Source organism: Myotis brandtii, unplaced genomic scaffold (genome assembly GCF_000412655.1).
Source record: "Myotis brandtii unplaced genomic scaffold, ASM41265v1 scaffold1171, whole genome shotgun sequence".
Taxonomy (NCBI): Eukaryota; Metazoa; Chordata; class Mammalia; order Chiroptera; family Vespertilionidae; genus Myotis; species Myotis brandtii.
The window spans coordinates 3,983-27,239 of NW_005354055.1; the positions used below are offsets into that span (position 1 = coordinate 3,983).

The 23,257-nt window shown below is 36.3% G+C and overlaps 1 protein-coding gene across 5 annotated transcripts in view; it reads left to right on the forward strand.

Moving 5' to 3' along the window:
- SLC35A1 (solute carrier family 35 (CMP-sialic acid transporter), member A1) overlaps positions 1 to 23,257 on the forward strand; it is a 28,868-nt gene that overhangs the window by 924 nt on the left and 4,687 nt on the right. Inside the window, exons 1-6 of one of the 5 annotated variants that reach the window (XM_014530028.1) lie at positions 3,844 to 3,930; positions 10,348 to 10,394; positions 11,728 to 11,929; positions 18,897 to 19,056; positions 19,237 to 19,389; positions 21,611 to 21,677. In XM_014530028.1, coding sequence (XP_014385514.1) covers positions 11,886 to 11,929; positions 18,897 to 19,056; positions 19,237 to 19,389; positions 21,611 to 21,677 — 424 coding nt within the window. In that variant the 5' untranslated portion in view covers positions 3,844 to 3,930; positions 10,348 to 10,394; positions 11,728 to 11,885. Of the gene's footprint in view, positions 1 to 97; positions 195 to 2,821; positions 2,844 to 3,748; positions 3,931 to 10,347; positions 10,395 to 11,727; positions 11,930 to 18,896; positions 19,057 to 19,236; positions 19,390 to 21,610; positions 21,678 to 23,257 lie in introns of those variants that run through there. The other 4 variants (XM_014530026.1, XM_005858386.2, XM_014530014.1 and 1 more) reach the window with 4 other exon arrangements.

The window sequence follows — 23,257 nt, forward strand, 5'->3', positions numbered from 1 at the left end:
TTCCCGTAGCAGCCGGCGGGAAGGTCCCTGGGCGTTAAGGCGCTGACCCCGCCGGGCGCGGGGAGAGCGGTGTCCGAGGACAGTGCTGCGGGTGCTTAAAGGGACCGGGTGTGTGGGTGGAAGGTGCGGTGACCCACTCTCCGAAGGAACGGCCCGTCTGGTGCTGTTGAGTGACTGATGGCCGCCTCCTGAGGGTGAGTGGGAGGAACTCCGCCGCTTTCCCGCTTTGCTGTGGGGTGAGTTAGGGCGGTCGAGCGGTGGCCGGGACGGGTCGGGTGACACCCTTCCCCATAGAGCACTTGGCTTCATCTCTGAGTACATGTCGAACAAATATTTAAAGAGTACCTTTGCATGGGTGCCAAATGCGTTTCCTGGTTGGGGAGCCCGCATTTATCATTTAAGCCCTGCCCAGGATGACTGTCTGTAGTTCCTTATGCTGCTTTTATGCATGTTCCCATTTCAAGTCAGTCCAACCTTAAGAGCCTTAAAAACAAACAGCACAGCACAGGAAACAAAGGGAGAAAGACAGAATTGTTTTGATAATTAACAGGATGGGAACAGCAAGAGTAATGAGTGAAACTTAAAGGAATCCAGGTCATTATCTGAAATAGTTGTAACATTTTACTGGTTAGGTTATTGCTAGTACATATTCGTGTGCCTTGGTCATGTTATAGATCTCTTATGCAATCTAGAAACATGTAATCCTAACAGAAAAGCAGTTGCTATAGCTTCCGGATATTCCCAAAGATTTATCTGGAACTTGCTAGAACTTCCAAGTTCTCAGGCATTAAAAATAATCCCCACTCTAAAATATAGTAAAATATAACAAAACAAAAACAAAAACCACTTCAAACCGTACATTTCTTTTGGGGAACATTAGTCTACACAGAAACAAATAATGTGAGGGAGCGAATGGGAACTTTGGGAAACGGAAACCAATGCAGATTTGCTAATGTGCCAGTGTGCCAACCCAGTGAGTTGTGGGCTAGGTTTATAGTTACAGGCCTTGGGCACAGTGCGAATACTTAGCAGAATTTACAGCGAGTACATGACATGAACTTTTGATTTTTACCTTGAAAATCTGAAATTGCTAGTAATTGAAATTCCATACTGGAGAATTTGTGAATGGAGTGAAGAACTATTTTGATCCAATGTTAAACTGAAATGAGAGAAAATAATGCTTAAAAGCATTAAGTATTTATTTAAAGTTTATGTTTTTAAGTATTCCATACCAAGCCCTATATGTTTTATAAATGTCTGAATTGTTCGCTCTTCCATTTAGAGCAGTAGTTATTTTCAAGAATGTCATATATATTCCTATATAAATGTGCAAATAGGTATACTTTCACAGTTGATGGCAATGATAACTGTAGGTCTCATTATACTTGTAGGCTATAAATATTTGGCTTTGTGTTCAAGCATTCACTATGTTGCTTTTGGGATAGTTTTCAGTTTGGCAGTCCCAACCTCTGTTATTTATGGAAGAATTGATAATCTATTCTAGGACATGGGTTGGCAATTTTTTTCCTGTAAAGGACTGGATGTCATTACTAGTCAACGCTGCCATTGCAGGGCAAAAATGTGGGACCAGCCCTATTCGGTTTGGCTCAGTGGATAGAGCGTCAGCCTTCGGACTAAAGGGTCCTGGGTTCTAGTCTGGTCAAGGGCCCATGCCCCAGTTTTAGGCTTGATTCCTAGTAGGAGGCATGCAGGAGGCAGTTGATCAATGATTCTCTCTCATCGATGTTTCTATCTCTCTCTCCCCCTCTCCCTTCCTCTCTGAAATCAATAAAAAAAAAAAAAAGTGGGAACAAATGAGCATGGCTGTGTTCCAATAGTGAGTCATTTATGGATATGGAATTTGAATTTTATATAATTTTTGTGTCACAAAAGATTATTTAAAAATTTTTTTTTAACTATTGCTCTGAACTTGCAGGCTGTATAACAATGAGAGATGAGATGTAGTTTGCTCACCCCTAATCTAGAAGATGGGAAGTGCTTTCTCATTTATTGAGTAACTAAAGGTTATTGCTGTTTATTTTTGCAGTTATATACTTTTCCCTTGATTAGGGAAAGTTTTAAAACACAGGAAGTATTGTAGTGATCTTCACTTCCCTTCACATAAACATTGCTTTTTGGCTCAGATCTTTTGGAAAGAAAGTTTAGGCAGATATAAGCTCTATTTCTTTTGTTCTACCACATTACTTTTTAGTTAATAACTGATATAATTTTAAAAATTGTCTATAATTTACAAATAATTCTTTAATTGCCCCCAGGGAAATATTTATATTGAAGAACCTGTAACCTTGAAGGTTTCTGCCTCACATATGTAACTCCTGGTTTATTTCCCTATGAAAGCCATCTTTGAATTGTGGTTAGGCTCCCAAAGCAGTGAACAAAAGCATACTTAGTGCATATTGTAGTTACAGTAGCAGCCCAGGGTCGCCCCTGTCCAGAGGGGTGACTGATTCTTCATCCGGCTGCCAAACTATGGCCCACTGGCCAAATCCAGCCTGCCACTTGGTTTTGTACAGCCCATGGTTTTTACAGATGAACAGTTGCAATTGATTTGATGGAGCAGTAATTCTGAAGACCAATGAAGCAAAATGTTACCCCTCGAAATAATTCTGTTCTCAATAGCAGACATATATTATAAAGCATTGTACTCAATTGTTATATTTTGAATTTGCCAAAAAATTTGTTTTCTCTTATGTTACATGCTATTCGTGATTTTGCCTGGTAGGGTGAGAAGCCTAAAATATTTACTATTTGCGCTTTACAGAAAAATGTTGCTGACCCTTGTGTAACCTGAGCCTGAAGCTTTGAAAGGTTAAGGATGAGAGGTGGGAGGTTTGTAAAGAAAGTAGAAATAGTTTGAGCCTTGGGTGGTGGCAGGATCAGAGCAGGGCTGGGAGTAAGGAGGGAAGTGTGAGGGAGACCTCTGGTACCCCAGTGCCTGGGCTTTATGGAGGTTGTTGGACCCACCCTGGTGCCCGAGTGATGGCTGCTGCGCACATATACTTGCAAGCAGTTCTTAAATTGAGTGTTTATAAGTTGTACATATCCAACATTCCCAGTTTTATAGGGCTTCATTCTTAATACTATTCTTTTGAGTTATGAAGTATTTTTCTGTGCATAAAGCTATGAAACAAGAGGCTACATGATTTGTTTTTTTTATTATATGATAAATTTTATATTTAGCTCAATTTTTATCACTCAGTCCTTTTTGTTTTTCTTTCTGCTGTCTTTAAATTTAGGATATAAATTGCTATAATTGTTTTCATAAGTTTGAGTTATAAAGATTATAAAACTAGAGGCCCGATGCACGAAATTCATGCAAGGGGGTTGGCCCCCGCCACCATGGTGGCTGCCTCTGCCTCGGCCCCTGCCACTGCGGCTTCGTCCAGAAGGTTGTCCGGTCTAATTAGCATATTATGCTTTTATTAATATAGATTATTATAGATAGGTAATTTATAACATCCCAAACTAGAGTCAGTCTTGCAATTGAGGCATTCCCAGGAACAAAATCAGTGCTTAACCAGTTGATATTCAAACTCACTGTGTTCTGTGTATGTGTGTTTGTTTATGTTCATATAAGTGGAAAGTATTGCTTTAAAGTAAATTTTAAATATGGGTTTAAAAAGTTATTTTGTGCTTGAAGTTGGAAGGCATTTTGATGTATAATGTTGATTAACTTTTATATACATTGATATTGTCTACTAAATAATATCTTCGTTGCACATATTTTCCAGAAAATGTCAGCTTATTATTCAAGTTATACTGCTTGACAGTGATGACCCTGGTGGCTGCAACGTATACCATAGCTTTAAGATACACAAGGACATCAGACAAAGAACTCTACTTTTCAACCACAGCCGTGTGTATCACAGAAGTTATAAAGTTATTGCTAAGTGTGGGAATTTTAGCTAAGTGAGTATAATTACTTTTTAATGAATTAAGTTCTTTTTCCACTTAAGGTATTTTCATTATTAGAAAAAAAAAATCAAGCTACATTTTTATATGTTTGATTGCTGTAGAGCAGTATTGCTCAACTTGAGGCGATTTTGCTCCCCAGGAAGTATTTTTGGTTGTCCCAACTTGGGGGTTGCTACTGGCATGTGGTGGGTAGACAAAGGATGCTTCTAAACATCCTATAATGCACAGGACAGCCATACACAACAAACAAAGAATTAACCAGCCTTAGATATGAGTAGTGCCAAGGAGTTGGAGAACCTTGAGCCAAATCCAGCGTGCTGCCTGCTTTGTTGCAGCAGAGACCGTATGATTCACAAAGCCTAAACTATTTGCTATTTGGCCTTTACCAGAAAAAATTTGCTGACCTGTTTAGAGGATTATAATGATGACCATAGTGAACATCTCTTGAGTGTTTTCTGTGTTAAGTGCTCGGCACTGTGCATTGTGCTTTTCATTATGTCATTTAACCTTTATATTTGTAGATAAGTGCTACAATTACCCCTATTTTACTTGTACAGCATCTGAGGTCCTCAATATTACACTGTTAATATGTGGCAGCACTGGGCTTGGAATCAAATAACATCATATGAGAATCATTTTAGCTAAGGATGCAGTGTAAAAGAGGATTAAGAATAGGGACTTTGGAGTGAGACACCTAATTTTCATCCTAGCCTCGTTGGGATTATGACTTTACATGCATTTCTTACCCCTCTAAGCTTTAGTTTCTTCCTAATTTAATGGGAGAAAAAAATACAGGGTTGTGAGAATGAAAAAACATTTTGTAGGAAATTACTTAGGGAAAGATTGATGATATGTGAGCCCATCTGGGTCATGTGAGCAGGTGAGACTTCCTACAGGTTTCAAGATAAGAGTGGGGAACCAATGCAGAATAGGATGTGTCAGAGTTTAGGTAGAAAAAATTACATTTAAATTTCATTTAACATGATTATTAAGTGATTTCTATGTGACAGTTTTATAACAGGTGCTGAATGTACAGGTGTGAATGAAATAGATAGGGTTCCTGCATGCTTGGAACTTGGGTTTAGTAGAAGAGGGAAAATCAGTAAACACATATGATTACAAATAATCATGTGGGGAAAAATACTGTAAACATGGCTTGGGGAGGGAGAAAAGAACAGGAAAGTAACTCAGGCCAGAAGGTAGAAAGTTTTAATGTTTTTGAGTTTAAAATATATCTTACAGGCAGCCTAACTTGTTAGGTTGAAAGTAAGGTAAAATCTCAGACCTTTCAGTTTCTTACTTAACAAGATTTATTTTTATTGATATTTGGCTTTCATTAAAAGATTCTTCATTTTGGATAATGTCAGCTAAATGAGAGGCCTTACTGTACCTTTAAAAATAAGTGTTTCAGCCCTAGCCAGTTTGGCTCAGTGGATAGAGTGTCGGCCTGTGGACTGATGAGTCTCGGGTTCGATTCTGGTCAAGGGCATATTCCTGGGTTGTGGGCTCAATCCCCCGTGGGGTGTGCAGGAGGCAGCTGATCGATGATTCTCTCTCATCATTGATGTTTCTGTCTCTCTTCCTTCCTCTCTGAAATCAATTAAAAAAGTGTTTCAGCCCTAGTGGGTTTGGCTCAGTGGATAGAGCGTTGGCCTGCAGACTGAAGGGTCCCAGGTTCAGTTCTGGTCAAGGGCATATACTGGGTTGCTGACTTGATCCTCAGTAGGGGGTATGCAGAAGACAGCCTATAATTGATTCTCTCTCATCATTGATGTTTCTCTCTCTCACTCTCCCTTCCTCTCTGAAAATCAATAAAAACATACTTTTTTTTAAAAAGTAAGTGTTCCAAAGGCAAAAGTCTGTATGTTTAAAACTTCAGGACAGTTTCCATATAACAACCTAAGAGTGACTAAATGAACAAAATCTTAAGGTCTAACTTCTTCTAAGAAAAATATAGGGTTGTTGGAAGAAGAAGGATAGGGGAACACATTTCTTCTCTTTATTTCCTAATTTCCTTGGGGACTCAAGATTGAAATAGAACTGTTAAGCATGAAATGAGGCATTTTAAACTGTAAAATCAAATTATGGTTCAGTTGTTTTGTGACTCTTAAGAATTTTAAAAAACCAATGTGCAAAAAAAAGCAATGAGGCCTTTGGTGTAACTTAGCAGTTAGGCTAGTCTTCTGCCAACCCACCTGCACAGACTTTGTTCTATTTTGATGTTTTATGGTGTGTAGTATTTCTTATTTTTCAGCTATTCAGTGTTATGGGTATGGTCAGTTATAGTTTGTTTTGTGGAAACTTTTTTTGAAATTATATAAAAACTAGAGGCTCAGTGCACAGATTCATGCACCAGTGGGGTCCCTCGGCCTGGCCTGCGGGGGTTGGGCCGAAACTGGCTCTCTGACATCCCCCCCAGAGATCCCGGATTGCAAGAGGGCAGTTTTTGGGTGACGCACCCCAGAATCAGGCTCTCTCCTCTCTGGTTCTGGGTGCGTCACTGCAGTACCACCGCTGCCAAGTGACCACAGCTCGGTAGGTCCTGTGTTGATCATCTCCCCCTGGTGGTCAGTGCGTGTTATAGCTATTGGCCAATCAGCCAGTCACTTAGGCTTTTAGATATATAGATATAGATATATAGATATAGATATATAGATATAGCACACAAATTTCTAAAACTCCCCAGACAAGTCAAATAATGGTATTGAAATAACAAGTGTGGAAAACCAATTACTATACTTAATCAACATCATCATCAATCATTAGTTGCTGTTTCCGTCACCAGCATAATGTAGAGACTCTTTTGTGAACATTTACCTGCAAAGTACACAAAGACCAGGGACAATCAGGAAAAATGAAGGAATTATGATATACAGAGTTTTGGTGGTTGGCATTTCACATTATATGGCTAACAAAAACTTGGCTGTGAAGAAGAATCATTCAAAACATTTTTTTTAAGTGAATAATTTTTTTTGGTCAATGCCTGTTTTCTTTCTTTTTAAATATAGTTTTATTGATTTCAGAGAGGAAAGGAGAGGGAGAGAGAGATAGAAACATCAACGATGATAGAGAATCATTGATAGGCTGCCTCCTGCATGCCCCCACTGGGGATTTGAGCCTGCAACCTGGGCATATGCCCTTGACTGGAATCGAACCCAGAACCCTTCAGTCTGCAGGCCAACACTCTACCCACTGAGTCAAACCAGCCAGGGCCATTCAAAATATTTTAAACACAAGGAGTTTCTAAGTGGGAAAAAATTTATAGACAATGAAAAAAGTGAAATATATTTGAAATTACTGGATTTTAAAGTGAATATGATTTTTTATGGAGAAATATCTTCAAAAACACATTGGCAGAAACTGAATACCTGCTATTCATAACAAAAAATATTTTATTTATTGGAACAAAGAGTTTACTTTCCAGAGGGTATCTGTGAAAATGTTAATTTCTTGGAATAAAGATAAAGGAGAATTATTTCAGCCTATAAGGTCACAGATTGGTAGCTACACACTGAAATGGAAGAACATTGTGATTGCTTTTTCAGCACTATCTGATGATTGATTTAATGAAACTAAAGCATAGCTACCAGTTTGGGAAAGATAACCAGTAAAAATGTTGAAAGTTGATCGTAGATCTTGAGAGGCGAGTTGGCTTATAATAATTCACCTGGAGCAGTTTGAAATAGGGAAAAGATGAATAAAATACATGGCTGGACTATGACTGGGCCACTAAGTGAATCGAACAGGTAAGAGTTGCAACAAATTAAAGAGCTTAGAACTTTATGTGTCTTTTCTATTTCTTGGTGTGACATTTGCAACAAAGTAAAAGATTTTCCAGACGTTCTCCATGCGTCATTTCTTGTTCACATTAAAATTGGTAATTAAAAAATAAGTTTCAAAGGCAAGTAGGATATTATATAGTTTTTAAAAAACACATATTGGCTGCCAGTGCTTTATTTGCTGTGATGGAGAAACTTCTAAATATCAAAAATATTTGTTACTTGAAAAATTTTTGAGTTGATTTGTTATACATAAAGCTAACCAAAGTTGATTTCATATTTTTGAATTTATATCTGTTTGAAAATTCTTTACCACAGTGTTAAACTAATTCTTTCTATACAGCTAATTCTTTCTATGAGACTAGACTTTAAAAAAAATCTTTATTTTCATAGTAGGAGCAATACTTTCACCATCTTTGAGAAAGGATAACCATTTCAGGATATTGTGGGAGAATGTGAAAGAATTATATGAGAAATAACAAAAGGTTTAGAACTTGAAAAACCTCTTCAAAGAAGAAAATACAGGAAAAAAAAACTTTTTGATGATTAAAATAATAAATTTCCTCTATGTTCCCAGGAAAATAAAGTTAATGTAAAAATTAGATAAAATATTACTGAATTTTTATTTCAAATTTTTAGAGAATGACAGAAAAAGGGAAATAAACTGGAACTGCTATTTAAATGGAGAAAACTATTGAAGGGAGTAAATTATTTTTCTCTTCTTCCCACTTTAACCTATGGTAAGGTATAACTTTATCGAGTTGATTCGCATATCATTGCAGAACTTTATCTGAACTATGCAAAGCTTTACCTCATTATAGACCAACTTGTTTGGCTGCTTATTTAGTATGGTCTCCATAGTAATACTCTCTACTCAGTAATATGTGTAGTCTTGGCTAATTGTTAAATTAAGTGCACATCATTTTATACTATGTGGAGATGGCAGAGACTCAATAAATTTGAATTTCATAGTGTCTTGCTTATAATTAAGGTTCATTTACAGAGAAACATATCACTGCCATATCCAAATAATAGGTGTTTCACTCCCTCCACACATTTTAAGCATATAGTCATGCTATGTCTATTTCAATATATTATTAAAAAGATGTAATGGGATAATCAGTTTCATTCATTTATTAAGCCCCAGTCATGTGCTCAACACTGTTCCAGATGTAAGAAGTATAGCTGAAAACTAAGAAGGCATAGTTCTGTCCTCATGGAACTTATAATCTAGTGGAGAATCAGATACTTAGGCAAATAATAAATTGGTGTTGTTAAGGAGGAGTAGAAGATGCTGTAACTATAATAGAGGGCTTCCATTTGGATTGGAGGGCTTTCCCTCTGAGGGTATTATATTTAAACTAAGACCTGAAGATTGAGTAGAAGATAGACAAGAAAAGAGCAGAGAGAAGTCAAAGAGAAGAGTGTTAAGTCCCTCAGTTTTAAAGAATAATGAATTAGTGTGTCTGGAGAATTGTGAGAGGGGAGTAAAGGAGGAGAGATCAGAAGGATATCAAGAGCAACCCTATGGGCCTGTGAAGGATTTTGGATTTTATTTGACCTTGTTTTATGTGTGTTTCTGTTTAAAGACACCTTATCTATACTTATAATAGGGTAATATGCAAATTGGTCGGGGCGCTGTCACATAACGACTGAACAGCAGGAGGGTAAGGCAGCGAGCTATGTGTGGTGGAGAGCTATGTGCGGTGGAGAGCGATGAGCGGCGGTCGGGGGGGTGGCCAGCTGAGGCAAGTGGCAGTGAGCTACTTGTGCACGGATTCGCAATATATATTATTGATTCATTAGCATTGAACTCACAGACAACAACACTAGACTCATACCTGAACAAAACTTACCTAATGTGTTTTTCTCTCTAAGGCATATAACAGCCTTCTTGCACTAAGGAGCACTACACTTTCTAGCACTACTCGTGGAGGCCATTTTTAAATAGTAAAATCACCAAAAAAAAAAAAAAAAAAATTAAAAAGCAAAAAAAAAAAAAAAAAAAAATTAAAAAGCACAAAAATATAAAAAAAATTGGCACTAAATAGACTGTGCTTGTTTACAGTATGAGCTGAAATAAGAAGTCAGAGTATTGCCTTTATTTTACCTCGGCTGGAAATGTGAGCATCAGGCCACTGAACGTTTTTGCAACTCTACATTCCACTGATGACTGAAAGTGCTGTGAGGATCGATTCTGGGATTACAAATACATTTTAGCAAATTGGCAGATTCACATACAGACGGTCCTCGGGTTACATCGGACTCGATGTATGTTGTTTTGTGGTTATGTCGCCATCTCCCATTTATTTATAAAAAAAGTTCTGTCATTTTGACGTATGTACATATGTGCTTTATGTTTTTTATCATTTATTTACCACAAGGTCAGGAATTATCTTTCTTTTAATTTTTTTTACTGTTTCACTTCATTACTGCTTTGTATGTGCTCCATGTGAGTGAAGCAGGTGCTTATGTAGGAATGGATCTCCGACGTAACCCGAGGACCTGTACACAGAATCCATGACTAATGAGGATCAACTGCAATAGACGAGGGTAAGGGAGGTGTGAAGAATCATATCTTCCTTTGTATAGAAGAGTAGGTAAATAGAGATTTTGTGTTTTCTTTTTTGAGACAGGAAGAAAAGCAGCTTTGAGGGAAGGTGATACCGACAATTTGGGGTAGGTATAATGTAAAATTTTAATGCCTCTGAGACATCCTAGTGGGCATGGAAAAATAGGTACAGAATAGGCACACACAACAGAGGTCTGGGCTGGAAAAATAAATATGGGAGTCCTTACCACATGAAAGTATTTAATCTCAGGATTAAAAGATTGTTAAAAGAGTGATCTCGTAAAAGTATCATTTTCAATGTCCTTTGACCCCGTATACATTAAAGAGTATTGTTTTCTGTACAGTATAACCAGAAACTACAGAATATAAAGAGGACATACAATAATAGTTGTAGTGTTTAGACAAATGAAAGTCAGCTTAAGAAATAACAGTCTGATATGAAGCAGTGTCCAATAATTTTATGAGTTAAATTAAGCAGGATAGGTTTAAGGATAACTTCACTCAAGGGCCCAGATTAGGCAAATTAGAATCTTGAGTTCCCATGAATTTATGCAGAGGCAGTTGTAGCTCCAGGGATCCTGGTGAGCCTTTGGAGGCCTGAGGTCTGCCTAGTTACTCTTCTCTAGTGTGAGAACTTTGAGCCTAGAAAGGGACTAATTAATATAATCTTTGGCTAATGAATGTTACCTAATCAAATGTAACATCAAGGTTCCAGACCCAGTGAAAGGTCAGTCTCTGTCAGGCTTGGAAGTGGCCCAGAGTTTCTATACCTACAGAATCCTATTTGGACAGAACTCACAGTTGCAATCTAGGTCAAATGGCTGACACCTATTCTCTTTGGTTCTTTCTCTTTTCCCCTTACCTGGGGTAGGAGTAGCAGAACTGCATCCCTGAGGCATGAGTACCCTAACGTTCACATTATCAGATTGTAAGACCTTTGTAAGCTGCATGGTATTGCTGGCTTGCCAAAACACTGCATGATGATAGCTTAATTTTAATTGCAAATCTTTCTTCTGCCCTACTTATTTATAATATTTTAAAAAGAACTAATTAAAAAATTATAAACAGAATTGACTTGAAAATCTTTTCCCTGATGTATTTAGGATTTTTAGCTTCTTAGAAGAGATATAGACTTGCTTCAGTGAGGAGTGCCTGATATATATTGGGGAACAGAGATCACAGACTTCATTTATATTTCTTCAGAAAAAAAGTAAAAACACCTCTTTCGGGCAGAGAAATGCATACCTTGGTGAGATCTCCAAGAAAACTGGGCAATAAATTATGAGGAAAATTCTTAAAATATATCATTGCTATAATATATAACCTAAGTTAAAATTTCCTTAGAAAAACCAGAGAAGAATGTTCTTTTTGGGGAGGGCTATTGTGAAAAATGAGGTTTTGAAACTAATAAGCAGATATCAAATTTCTTTTTTTTTTTAGAGAGCAAGTAACTACTCTCTAGGATACCAACTGTTAAATCACTGTCAAAACGTGTTATGTAAAGTTCCAAACATCCTCTTTTAAGATTGCAGCAACTAAGTTTGCTGCCTTCAGACGTTCAGGACTGTTGCTATTGAGAATGGCAGGCTGCCAGAGTGATGGTGTTAAGAAAATGTTCTTTCCTGTCTCCCCTTAAAAACAGGTGAGGGAAACATACAGGTAAATACAGCTAATTTTCATCTCATTCTCATACCTCTTTAGCTGTATCTATTATTTTATCATCTGTGATGAGAAACTTTAGGCTGAGGGAAGTTATAATTTGTCAAAAATATCTAGAAAGTGACTGCAGTGATAGGAATAGAAGACTAGTTCCCTGATCTCTAGTGAAATTACTAAGCAGGGTTTTTTTTTTTTTTATTAACTAAGACAAAGATAAACACTTAATAGCACTGTTAAATATCTTAATGATTTTCAGTAATTTTATTTTTTCTCTTTAAGTTTTTATTCCCAGATGTTAACATTTTACCATTCATGTTTTATATTCTTTCTATGTATGTATTTGTATTTGTGTGTATAATTTTTCCTGAACTGTTTTACACAAGATGCCATTTGTCCCTAAATTCTTTAGGGCATACTTCCTAAAAACAGGACATCTATATATATATATATATAAAAGGCTAATATGCTAAGTGTCCATCTGGGTAATGATGTCATATAGCAACGCCTGGCTTCCTCTTCTTAGCAACGACTAACCTCCTTGCAGTTTCTTCAGCCCAGGAACATGACTTGCTTGCTTAATAGCCAGGTGCAAACATTTCACACTTTAACCAAATGTCTGTGAAGCATTTTCCCGTGCCTCATCTCATTTGATCTTCACAGAAGTCCTGGAGTAGGTAGATAGAGACTCAGTAGAATCCTATTTTCTTTTCATTAGCCGGAAAATGGAGATTTAGAAAGTTTAGAAACTTGACCCGACTGAAAAGAAGAAATGGTGGACCTTGAAAATGACTTCAGGTTTTCTCACTGTGCAGAATATAGTCAAACACTGCTGCAGTTAAATATTTTAGCCTTTGTTCTCCCTGCGTGATCTACAATAATAATCTGCTTTGTGTTGATATTTACTGCTGTGTTGCTGACAATTACCTGAAAGAGAAGTTGGGGTGGTTCACTGGTCTGGAAAAAGTTTAGCTAAATCAGAAAGCAGGTCTAATTAAGCAAGTTTATTCTATGTATATAAAAGGCTAAGTTGCCTCATGTATGCATGATACATATAAAGCTCTCGCTGGCGTCAATCGCATGCTTGTGTTTTGATCTGTTATTTTCCATCGTGATTTTGGCTGACACTTCTATTATAAAGAAAGGGCGAACAGTGATATTAAAATATTTCTTCTAATTAATTTCCTTTCAGTGTACACGAATCTGTGCACTGGGCCACTAGTTCTTACATAATCACACAATATCAACATCAATACAATACTGTTTAATTCACAGACCTTAGATGACCTTGCCAATTGCCCACTAATGTCCTTTAATAGTAAATTAGTCAGTTTACATCGAGTTGCCCTATCTATAGTTTCCTTTAATCTAGAACAGTTTCTCCATCTTTTTTTTCATGCCAAGATGGTCAAGACTTATCTTGGATTTTCCCTGCCCCAACTCTGAAACCATACATTTCTCCAAGAAGCCTTGAAGCTTTGTTCCTTTTTCTTTCTTTTTTTCAGAATGGTACTTAAAAACAAGAATATAGATACTAGGTGTGCTTATTGCTACTGGGGTATCATTACTTCTAGGCCCTCTCAGCAGACAGAGCTAGGAAATATATGTATGTGCACATATACACACCTATCTGTGTATACATATATATGTCTGTGTGTGTAACTGTGTGAGTTACATATTGTTTGATACCTATAATTCTGATCCAACACTGCAGAGTTGATTAAACCTTCCCCTTTTTCATATTTGTTCCCTTCTTCAGTGGTGGCGAGTCTGGCTCCCATTATTCTCAAGATATTTATTTGCTCAATTCTAGAATACATAAGTAGATTTAGAATTTCTAACATACAATGTGAAAAACAAACCTACTAACAAGTTCAGTTTTTGTATATAGTTCTTTTTGCCTTTAGTTTTAGAGCACATAGACTGTTTGGAATACTTGGGTTATTCTTTTTCTGCTTCAGTGTAATTTTGTAATGAAAAAAACTGACCAGTTTTTTTTAGTTTCTGTTAGTAATTAATTTGGGTTTTCCCATGCTTGTTGATTTTACTTATAATTTGCGGAATGGAAAATATACTTATTTCAATGAGAAGATAAGTTAGAACTGCAAGAACATAATGGAGTATGGGGAAGAATGAATGGACAGTTACTTTGATAAATAAGATTTAAGGTATATGTGGTCTAATTGGTGAGTTTTAGTTATATGCGTGTGTCTATATATACACAGTATACACTGTGCTCCTCTTTATTTACCTTAGAGATTATTGTTCCATGTCAGTACATAGAAATCTGTCTCATTCTTTTTGAGAGCTGCATGGTTTTCCATTGTATGGATGTATCAGATATAGGCGTCTCTATTGATGGGCATTGGGTTATTTCCAGTCTTCTGCTACTACAAAAATGAAATAATTATCTTTTTACATACACTGTAGTGTACATGTATGATTACATCAGATCACTTTTAAATTGAGAAGGGAATGATTAAATCCTGTTTTGGTGAGGGGGCAAATTAATATTTTGGTGTTGTAAACGTTCTTATGTGAATAGTTAATTTCTAAAATATTTGAATTATAAGTTACCAATTTCTAAGTTGTAATCTCATTTAAACATAAAACAGTATAACATTTAAAATATTTTGGTTCTTCATAAAACTAATTACTGTTAATAATTCACAGGAAAATTACTGGTTACTTGTATGATTTATTAAACCCTGTCATAGCTATTAAAACTGACAGTTTTGATTTAGTCTTTTGTGCTATGAAGAGAAGGAAATGAAAACACTTTCACATTGCCAGAACAAAGTCAACTTTTTATTGTTTGCTATTCACCACAGTTTATAAAATAAATCTAGTAGGATGTATAAATGTACATATACTTTGGGTGTGTTTAGTAATAAAGCACATGTATCTTAAATCTTTGAGCTACTATCCACATAAGGCTGGAGGAAATTCTTTTATTATTTCATGTATTACCTAGACTAATTAATGTAGCTATCAAATACTTATGTTGTAGATTATCCAGCCCTATTCTGTTTCTCCTGCTGAGTTTACATTTTGACTGCCTCTCTGTATCCATGCTATAAGGGGTGTAGGGACATGTGATAGTAAAAGTCTTGTACCTCATATGAGTATTTTTGTCCTCATATGACCTCATTATTGGTTTTTATACCTGGCCCCCTAAGTCTTTTATGTAAGTTAATTATACTTAACTTTAGAGATGATAGGAAATTAAGTAAGATTTAAATTTCTTAAGCTCATAAGTAACTTCTGCTGTGTTCCATTTAGCACAGTGCCTTGGTAACCTAGCCAAGGATTTTATGCCTCCTAGTAGTTCTCGTCAGATCAGGAGCTGGAAGAATGAGGCCTACTTTTGACCAAATATAGGTCAGAAAGAATTGGTTTCAGCATTTGATAGGAAATTTAGGAGGGGAGGAGGTCTTGGAATCTCTCTGCAATCAATATGGAGCCTCAATTTCTTCAGGTAACAAAAGGCTGCACATAGATTTTGTTTTAGTGATAAAAATAACATTGTTCAAGTAGGAAATACGTTTATGAAAACTAGTATATGCTTTTTGACTATACATGCTCTTTCTCTTACCTAGCATTGCCATTTACAGAGTTAAATTTAATAAATTTGTTTTTAACAAAAGGTACTCATTAAGGTACTTGGGTAAATATGAAGGCATGAAAATGGAAGAAAAAAATGGCCATTGGTTTTTATTTGTTACTTTTTATAGTATATTTAAGGCTGCAGTATATTTAGAATTGATTACTTATTTTTGTCTACTAAATAGTAAAAGGATTGATGATTACTAGTGTTTTCTGGAAGATATATTGCTGTTACTTTTTTTTTAACTGTAGTGAGTAAAGCTAAATATAAGCTTTCAGAGCTGTATTAATACATATGTTAAATTAAGCAGGATTTAATCTGATTAATACTGAAATTATCATCATCTTTAAAACTTTCTGTATACTGATTCCTACATATTCTTCTTTCTTATACCTATTTTTCTTTTATTCCCGAGCTTGTGTTTTCTTTTTACAAGTTCTTTTAGTATCCTCTGACATTTTTTGTAACTTTTTTCAAAATACCTTATAATTATACTAGAGGCCCGGTGCACAAAATTCGTGCAGGGGGGCGGGGAAGAATGTCCCTCAACCGGCCTGCACCCTCTCCAATCTGGGACCCCTCAGGGAATGTCTGACTGCCAGTTTAGGCCTGATCTTGTCAGGCCTAAACCGGCAGTCGGACATCCCTCTCACAATCTGGGACCGCTGGCTCCCAACCACTCGCCTGCCTGCCTGCCTGCCTGATTGCCCCCTAACTGCTCCCCTGCCGGCGGAGCCGTGGGACCCCCAGGCCTCACTGTGTGGAGTGGCCGCCGGGCCCCTCCTCCGCTGTGTGCGCGGCCATCTTGTGACAACCTCGTGCTACGCCACCTAGACTTTTATTACATAGGATAATATTGCTGTAATTCTGAGGTACTACAGTGAAACTTGAGCATTCTGGTAGTTAGCATTTTGGTATAGCTTGGCTTCTCAAACGTCCACATTAGCAAAGGAACCAGAAAAAGATGCTAAGACCTTACTGGCAGTGAGTAAGTAGAAGCTCCAAAGCATTGAACAAAAGATATAGTCAGAAGAGCAAAAGATCTGAAGGTTAATCCAAAACACTGTTCTCTACTGGTTTGTCACATGTAAGGAAAGGAGTACTCAGACTGGCTGGTGGTCTCATCGCGCCATGTTTTTGTGAAAACTGGAAAGTATGGAAGAAGAGATAAGAAAGGAGAAAAGTGACAGGGAGGAAAGGGGCTACAGCAACCTTGATTGTTGGTGCAGGTATGGTTATTAGAAATAGCAATAAGATCGTTAAGTAGCCCATATTCCGACAGGCAAAAGGGTACCAGTGATAGATCAACTGTATTCTCTCATTAGCCAAAAATTAACTTGATGCTGTTGAAGGCTTGCAGTTCTCAACCTTCCTAATGCTGTGACCCTTTAATACAGTTCCTCATGTTGTGGTAACCCCCAATTTCATTGTTACAAATTGAACATAATTAAAGCATAGTGATTAATCACAAAAACAATATGTAATTATATATGTGTTTTCCGATGGTCTTAGGCGACCCCTGTGAAAGGGTCGTTCGATCCCCAGGTTGAGAACCGCTGGCTTAGGGTATCTCTAATGGGTGAAGGTAAATGGTATTGCCCATAGCAGATTAGGGAAAGGAAAAATAGTGACTATACTAGAGTTTGGGGAGTCTTAGGTGGGAGATCAGTGGACATGGAAGGAGGTAGAATGTGGGAAATGGGTACAGATGGGTACATCTCAGTAGCTCTTTGGGGAAGCACTCTGAATATGTCAATATATGTCAGTATTTTAGAAGGGCATTGAAAGTACGGTGAAAGCAGTATTTTATACTTCACAAAATCTGTAAGATTTATATCTCTACTATCATATAATTGCTTACTAGTGAGAATTATGACATTAAGGAAAATGTTGAATTATGTTTTCTAATACATCACCTTGTTAATGATGGTTAGACCTCTGATTATTTTCTCTTTAATTTTTTCTTCAATTTTATAATTGAGGGAAAGCATTCTTTGAAAAATTCTTTATACTCTGTTTTGAGATGTTGAGAAAGTGTATAGGACACCTTAGATTTGCACTAAAAGTAATTTAAAAAAGAATGTGAAATGTTTAAAGGGCCCATCTTCAGATCCTTGGAAACCCCTACTCTGTAAAATTTCTCAGAGTGACCTTTCTGGTATTTTCTGCCTCCTCTGGATGGATTGCAATCTCCCACCAAGCCATGTGTGTTACTTCTCAGCATATAGATTTACCATTGGAGCAGGGTGAATTTGGCAACAGAGGAAGATCTGTAACTCAGGATATCTTTTGTTTCCGTGGCCTATGCCAAATTTCCTGTCTTACTTAAGCACTTAAGCATTGTCTTGGGGGCTGTAGTGTTGTACACCGGATAGGTATAGGTAGTCAATTTAACATTATGGACTTTTTGCTCCCTCTTAGAACATTGATGATTATTTCTATAGGAGAAAAATCAATTAATGACTGTCAATTCTAATAAGTTAACCGTATTAAACTTGGAGTTGAAACAGGTCAACAAAGTATTATGGTCCTCCTAAGTATATTGTGAATTGTAGTTAGGCCCTTTTGATAAAGTACTTTTTTTGGTGTGATGCTTATTATGATTTACAATGGGAGAAATAAGCCATATTATCTTGTTCCTCCTGAGGAAAAATAAGAATAGTTAAGAGCATGGATAATCAATATGCAGTCAAGTAGTAAACTTTATATTCATTATAGTTTTTGTTGGTATTAGTTACAGATTTCCTGCAAAATTATAGATAGGTACTTGAGTTTTATGAGAATATGCTTAAAAGTTGATTGTCCACTATACTTCATAAGCACTGAGCTAAGTTGCAAATGATATTGACCTGAATCCATCAATTCCTATCCCAAGTAACTTCCATAGCTACCAAAGCCTTTTTCTTTTAAAATTTAAATTTATTGTAATAAAAAAAACTTTAAAAATGGATATGCAACCTGATTAAGAAATAATCAGGGTGAACTTGATGTAATGGCAGTTAAAGTGTCAGGGGTTAAATTAAATAGGTAATCGTCAGCATTTCTGGTTTCCTGCTGTCTTATTATTTAATATACTCAAAAACTTCTGGAACTTTTATCAGAGGCCGACAATGGTAAGCCTGTTTTCATACTTTCCCGAAGAGAACTTATAACTGCTTTTCTTTTAGGCAATTGTTGGCATTTTTTAAAATCTAAAATTAGTTGAAAATTATAAAGACAGAATAAATTTGCTAAATTAACATCAATGGACTTAATATAGCTATTCTATGTGTGAAGAATTCTTATCCAAAGGATGCTCTTTAATTTTCCTCAACTCCTTCTCCTTTCCTCCCTTTTGTTTTAAAAGAGAAACTGGTAGTCTGGGTAGATTCAAGACTTCGTTAAGAGAAAATGTATTGGGGAGCCCCAAAGAACTGATGAAGTTAAGTGTGCCATCATTAGTGTATGCTGTTCAGAACAACATGGCTTTCCTAGCTCTTAGCAACCTGGATGCAGCAGTGTACCAGGTAAGTGGAATAAATGATAATGGAGAGCAGAATCTTTAAAAATGTTTTTATGGTGAAATTATTTTTATTAACCCTTTATCACATTATCAAATGTTTTTCTCAATAATTCTATTAATGATATCAGAAATAGTGGTGTCCGAAATTAAGGTTAAGTTCATTAATTCATTATTTTATTTCTAGGTGACCTACCAATTGAAGATTCCTTGTACTGCTTTATGTACTGTTTTAATGTTAAACCGGACACTCAGCAAAGTACAGTGGATTTCAGTTTTTATGCTGTGTGGTGGAGTTATACTTGTACAGTGGAAACCAGCTCAAGCTACGAAAGTCATGGTAAGAAACAAAATGCTTACCATAACTAAAATAGAAAACTTCCTGTCTTATATACTTCAGTCACATTGATGAATACAGCACCATTATATTTCTTTGATTGAAAATATTTGCTCTATATATAGGCTTTTAAAATCCCGTTAGTGTATTACTAAGGATAATGTAATTTATTGGCTTTCTTTGTTTTTAGAGGGGAATATGCATAAATGTTTGAGATGGAAGGTTCTTTAATGTTATGGATGTCAAAACTGAAGTCCAAAGAGGTGAAGTAACCTGTAACTAAAATTGTGACCAAAGTGTGTATGTTCAGAACTTTTAAGCCTCGTTAAGACATTTTCTCAGAAACACTGGGCAAGGTTTTGTCCATCTAGTTTTCATTTCTCTGTACCCCCAACTTCACAGTTTTTTTATCCCCCTTTTTAAAATCCTTACCTGAGGATATGTATATTGATTTTAGAACGTGAGGAAGGGCTGGGGGGAGAGAAACAATCGATTGCCTATCATGTGCACTAGACTGGGGATCAAACCCCGAACCTAGGTATGTGTCCTGACTGGGAATAGAACCTGAAACCTTTCTGGTGTATGAGATGGCACTTGAACCAACTAAGCCACCCAGCCGGGGCAGTTTTTTATCCTTCTGCACATACTCCCACTGTCAGTCATAGAGATTAAAGGGTAGTGTTTTTACTGATAATTGATAACTAAAATAGGGCAGAATGTGTACTTTACTTACAACTTTTAGTTTGCTAAGAGTTAAATGTTAAGGTACATACCTGAGTTTTTAAAAATGTTATACGCTTTAATCAGTTATTTTCTTAAAGAGCTGTAGGAAGTGGAACTCCAGTGAATGACTTTCTGAAAGTCATTAGTTTCTTTCTACAACGGAAGACTCTTCAACTTTTAATAAATGAAAGTTCTTTTAGGAATTTAGGGCAGCTGGGGATGTAAGGAGAGCCTGTAAAAACAGGAAGTCAGTTCCTTTTTAGGTAGTTCCTTTCTAGTCTAGAGGAGATTTCTCCCCCGCCCCTCCCACAAGAAAATGAGTTTTAGATGAATATTTATTGTCTTCACATGTTTAAACATGCTCATATTCTTGGTGACATTTCAAAACACTGATCAACCATGCACTGCATATTGAACTCAGTTGTAGACTTTCAAAGAAATTTGTTGGGAAATAGGCCAATATGTAATTAAAAGTTAAATGCGAACTTTAATACCTCACACCATTAGAAAAGATGTTAGGTCCACCTCACATAGGTAATGTATGTGAAAAGTTTAGTAAACTAAAGCAGAGTTTAGGGCAGCTTATCCTACTTTTGGATCCCTCTAGAGCAGCAATTTTCAACCAGTGCCACAAGAATTTTTAAAACATGCAATACCTGACTATTCAGTCAGGGGTACTGACCTCTTTACCTAAGATTTTGAAATTAAAAACAAAACAAAACAAAAAAACAAGACAACAGCCAACACAACCATAGCTGTCTGGTGTGAGTGAATCAAAATATTATTTTGTCAGATCTGCAAAAGTTATGTTTTTTTGGTGTGATTTGGAATTTTAGTAGTTTATGTGTGCCATGAGATGAAAAAGGTTGAAAATCGCTGCTCTAGAAAGTTCTTTTTTACTTAAAACAGGGTACAGCTTCCTGTAACTGCCTCATTGTTCTTCGTTCTTGTCAGAATAACTCAAATTCCTACTATCTCCCATAATACCCTCTGAATGTTTGAGGGCAGTGTCACATCCTTCCTCTCCAAGTCTTTTTTCCTCATTGAGACAACCTTGTGGCTTCTTTCTAGAATTTGGTTTCTAGAGACTTCCCGATTCCTGCCTCCTGCCCCAGTACTTCCCTGTATTTCTCTTCTAGATGTATTCATCTGTTACCGTTCCTCGTTATGTCCTAAAACTTTACACTATCTCTAGATGTTGACTGAGCAGTGTGAGATGTAACTTGCTAATTAACTTTGTTCTAAATACTAGAGACTTGTTAAATCAAGATTATATTTGTGTTTTTTTTGGGGGGGGTATCCATTCTATAACTGGTTATAGCTATATGTCTTTATCTCTATTTGTATTATTTCAAGAGTTAGGACTATAGAATAGCCGTGTCTAATATGGCAAATACTTTAAGTAAAACTGTAACACAAATTTTTGTGTTCATTTATTTGGTCTCTTGGATGAATTCTATTTATTACTCACTAAAAATAACTTAAAACATTATTATTGCAGGTGGAACAGAATCCATTTTTAGGGTTTGGCGCTATAGCTATTGCTGTATTGTGCTCAGGATTTGCAGGTAAATCATAAAGGCATTTTACTGTTACCCAATTTTAAAAATATCAAGCTTTAAATAGGGATTTAGTTTATCTTGTTTTATTATAACATTTTATTTCCATTAAAGCTTACCTATAGTTTAGTTTATGTCAGCTATTTTTCCAATAAATATATGGTAGTGTTTAACTCAGTTCAGACCTCAGTCTTTACTCATACTTGCAGTTCTTTAAGAATATACTTGTTCTTGACCATTCTTAGTCCAGCCCAGTATTTGTTTTTCCCTCGTAACTTCAAGTTCTTCCTCTGCTTCAACAGGGAGAAAAAAGGGGTGGGGTGGAGGGTATCAGAACACTTAATACATAAAGTAACAGCCAAAAACGGAGGGACAAGAATCAAAATCACTAACATCAAATAAAAAAATCTGGGGCCCGGCCAGCGTGGCTCAGTGGTTGAGCGTAGACCTGCGAAACAAGAAATCTGGAATTGTGTAGAGACAGCCATTCTGCACTCAATGAAGAGACAGTATATGAATGTGTAACATAAGAAATAAAATGTGTTTTAGAGATAGTTCTTTCTGGTAAAAAGTATATTAGTTATAGCTATATGACTTTACTTCTATTTGTGTTATTTCAAGAGTTTGGACTCTGCTTTTTCTTTTGACTAGGAAAGTAAGCTGGATATGGAAGTGAAATATTGATTATAAAAAAAGATGTTTGATGAGAGGGGAATATCTAAATTTGGGAACATACCTAATGATAGCATCATGCTAAACTTTTCTTCTTAGTAATGAGCAAATTAGAAACAAAATTGTGTTGCCCCCCACCCCAAATAATATACTATTTGATTTTTAAGCATTACTTCGAACAATTAAATGTTTGTGTCCAACATTCTATCTAGTTAGTTCAATTTCTTAATAAACAGTTGAAGAAATGGTGAGTGGCTTACTATCCCTCTATACTGGAATAACTGAGCACTCACTAGTTAAGTGGTTTTCCCAGATAGGAAATTCATAGATGGAAATTATATGTTTTTCCCCATTTTCTGGCTCTTCCCAATACATGTTTGTCAAAATCAATCTTGTTTTTCATTAGAATTTTTAGTGGATTAGTACTTCAGTGGCGATTTCTAAATCTCTAATTCACATGGTATTTATAATTAAAATCTTCAATATCTTTGTTAAATGTGTTCATTTCAAGAGTAAAACTTACAGTAGTGATTGGGGGTGGATGGGGAGGTGTCATGCACTCTTTTAGAGTATCTGAAAAAAGCTGTGGTCGTCCCAAACACAGAAAAATGCAGAGTTCTTGGTCCTTCTGACATTGTGTATGAATGTGGCTTGGGGAGCCTTGCTTTAAAGGCAAATGGCTCCACTCAGCAAGTTCTATTAAAATTTCATTTTGGTTGTGTTACTTACTCTGAAAAAATCCCCAGTGGTGATTATACAGGTTACTTTGCAAAGCTGGGAATATTCACTAATAGGCAGATTTTATAAGGATGTGATTACGATAATTGACTCTAATAGTATAGTTTTCCAGCTGACCAAAGCAAGTCTTTTTATTAGCATTAATAGAGTTTTGTGATGTATCTTACTGCTATAATAAT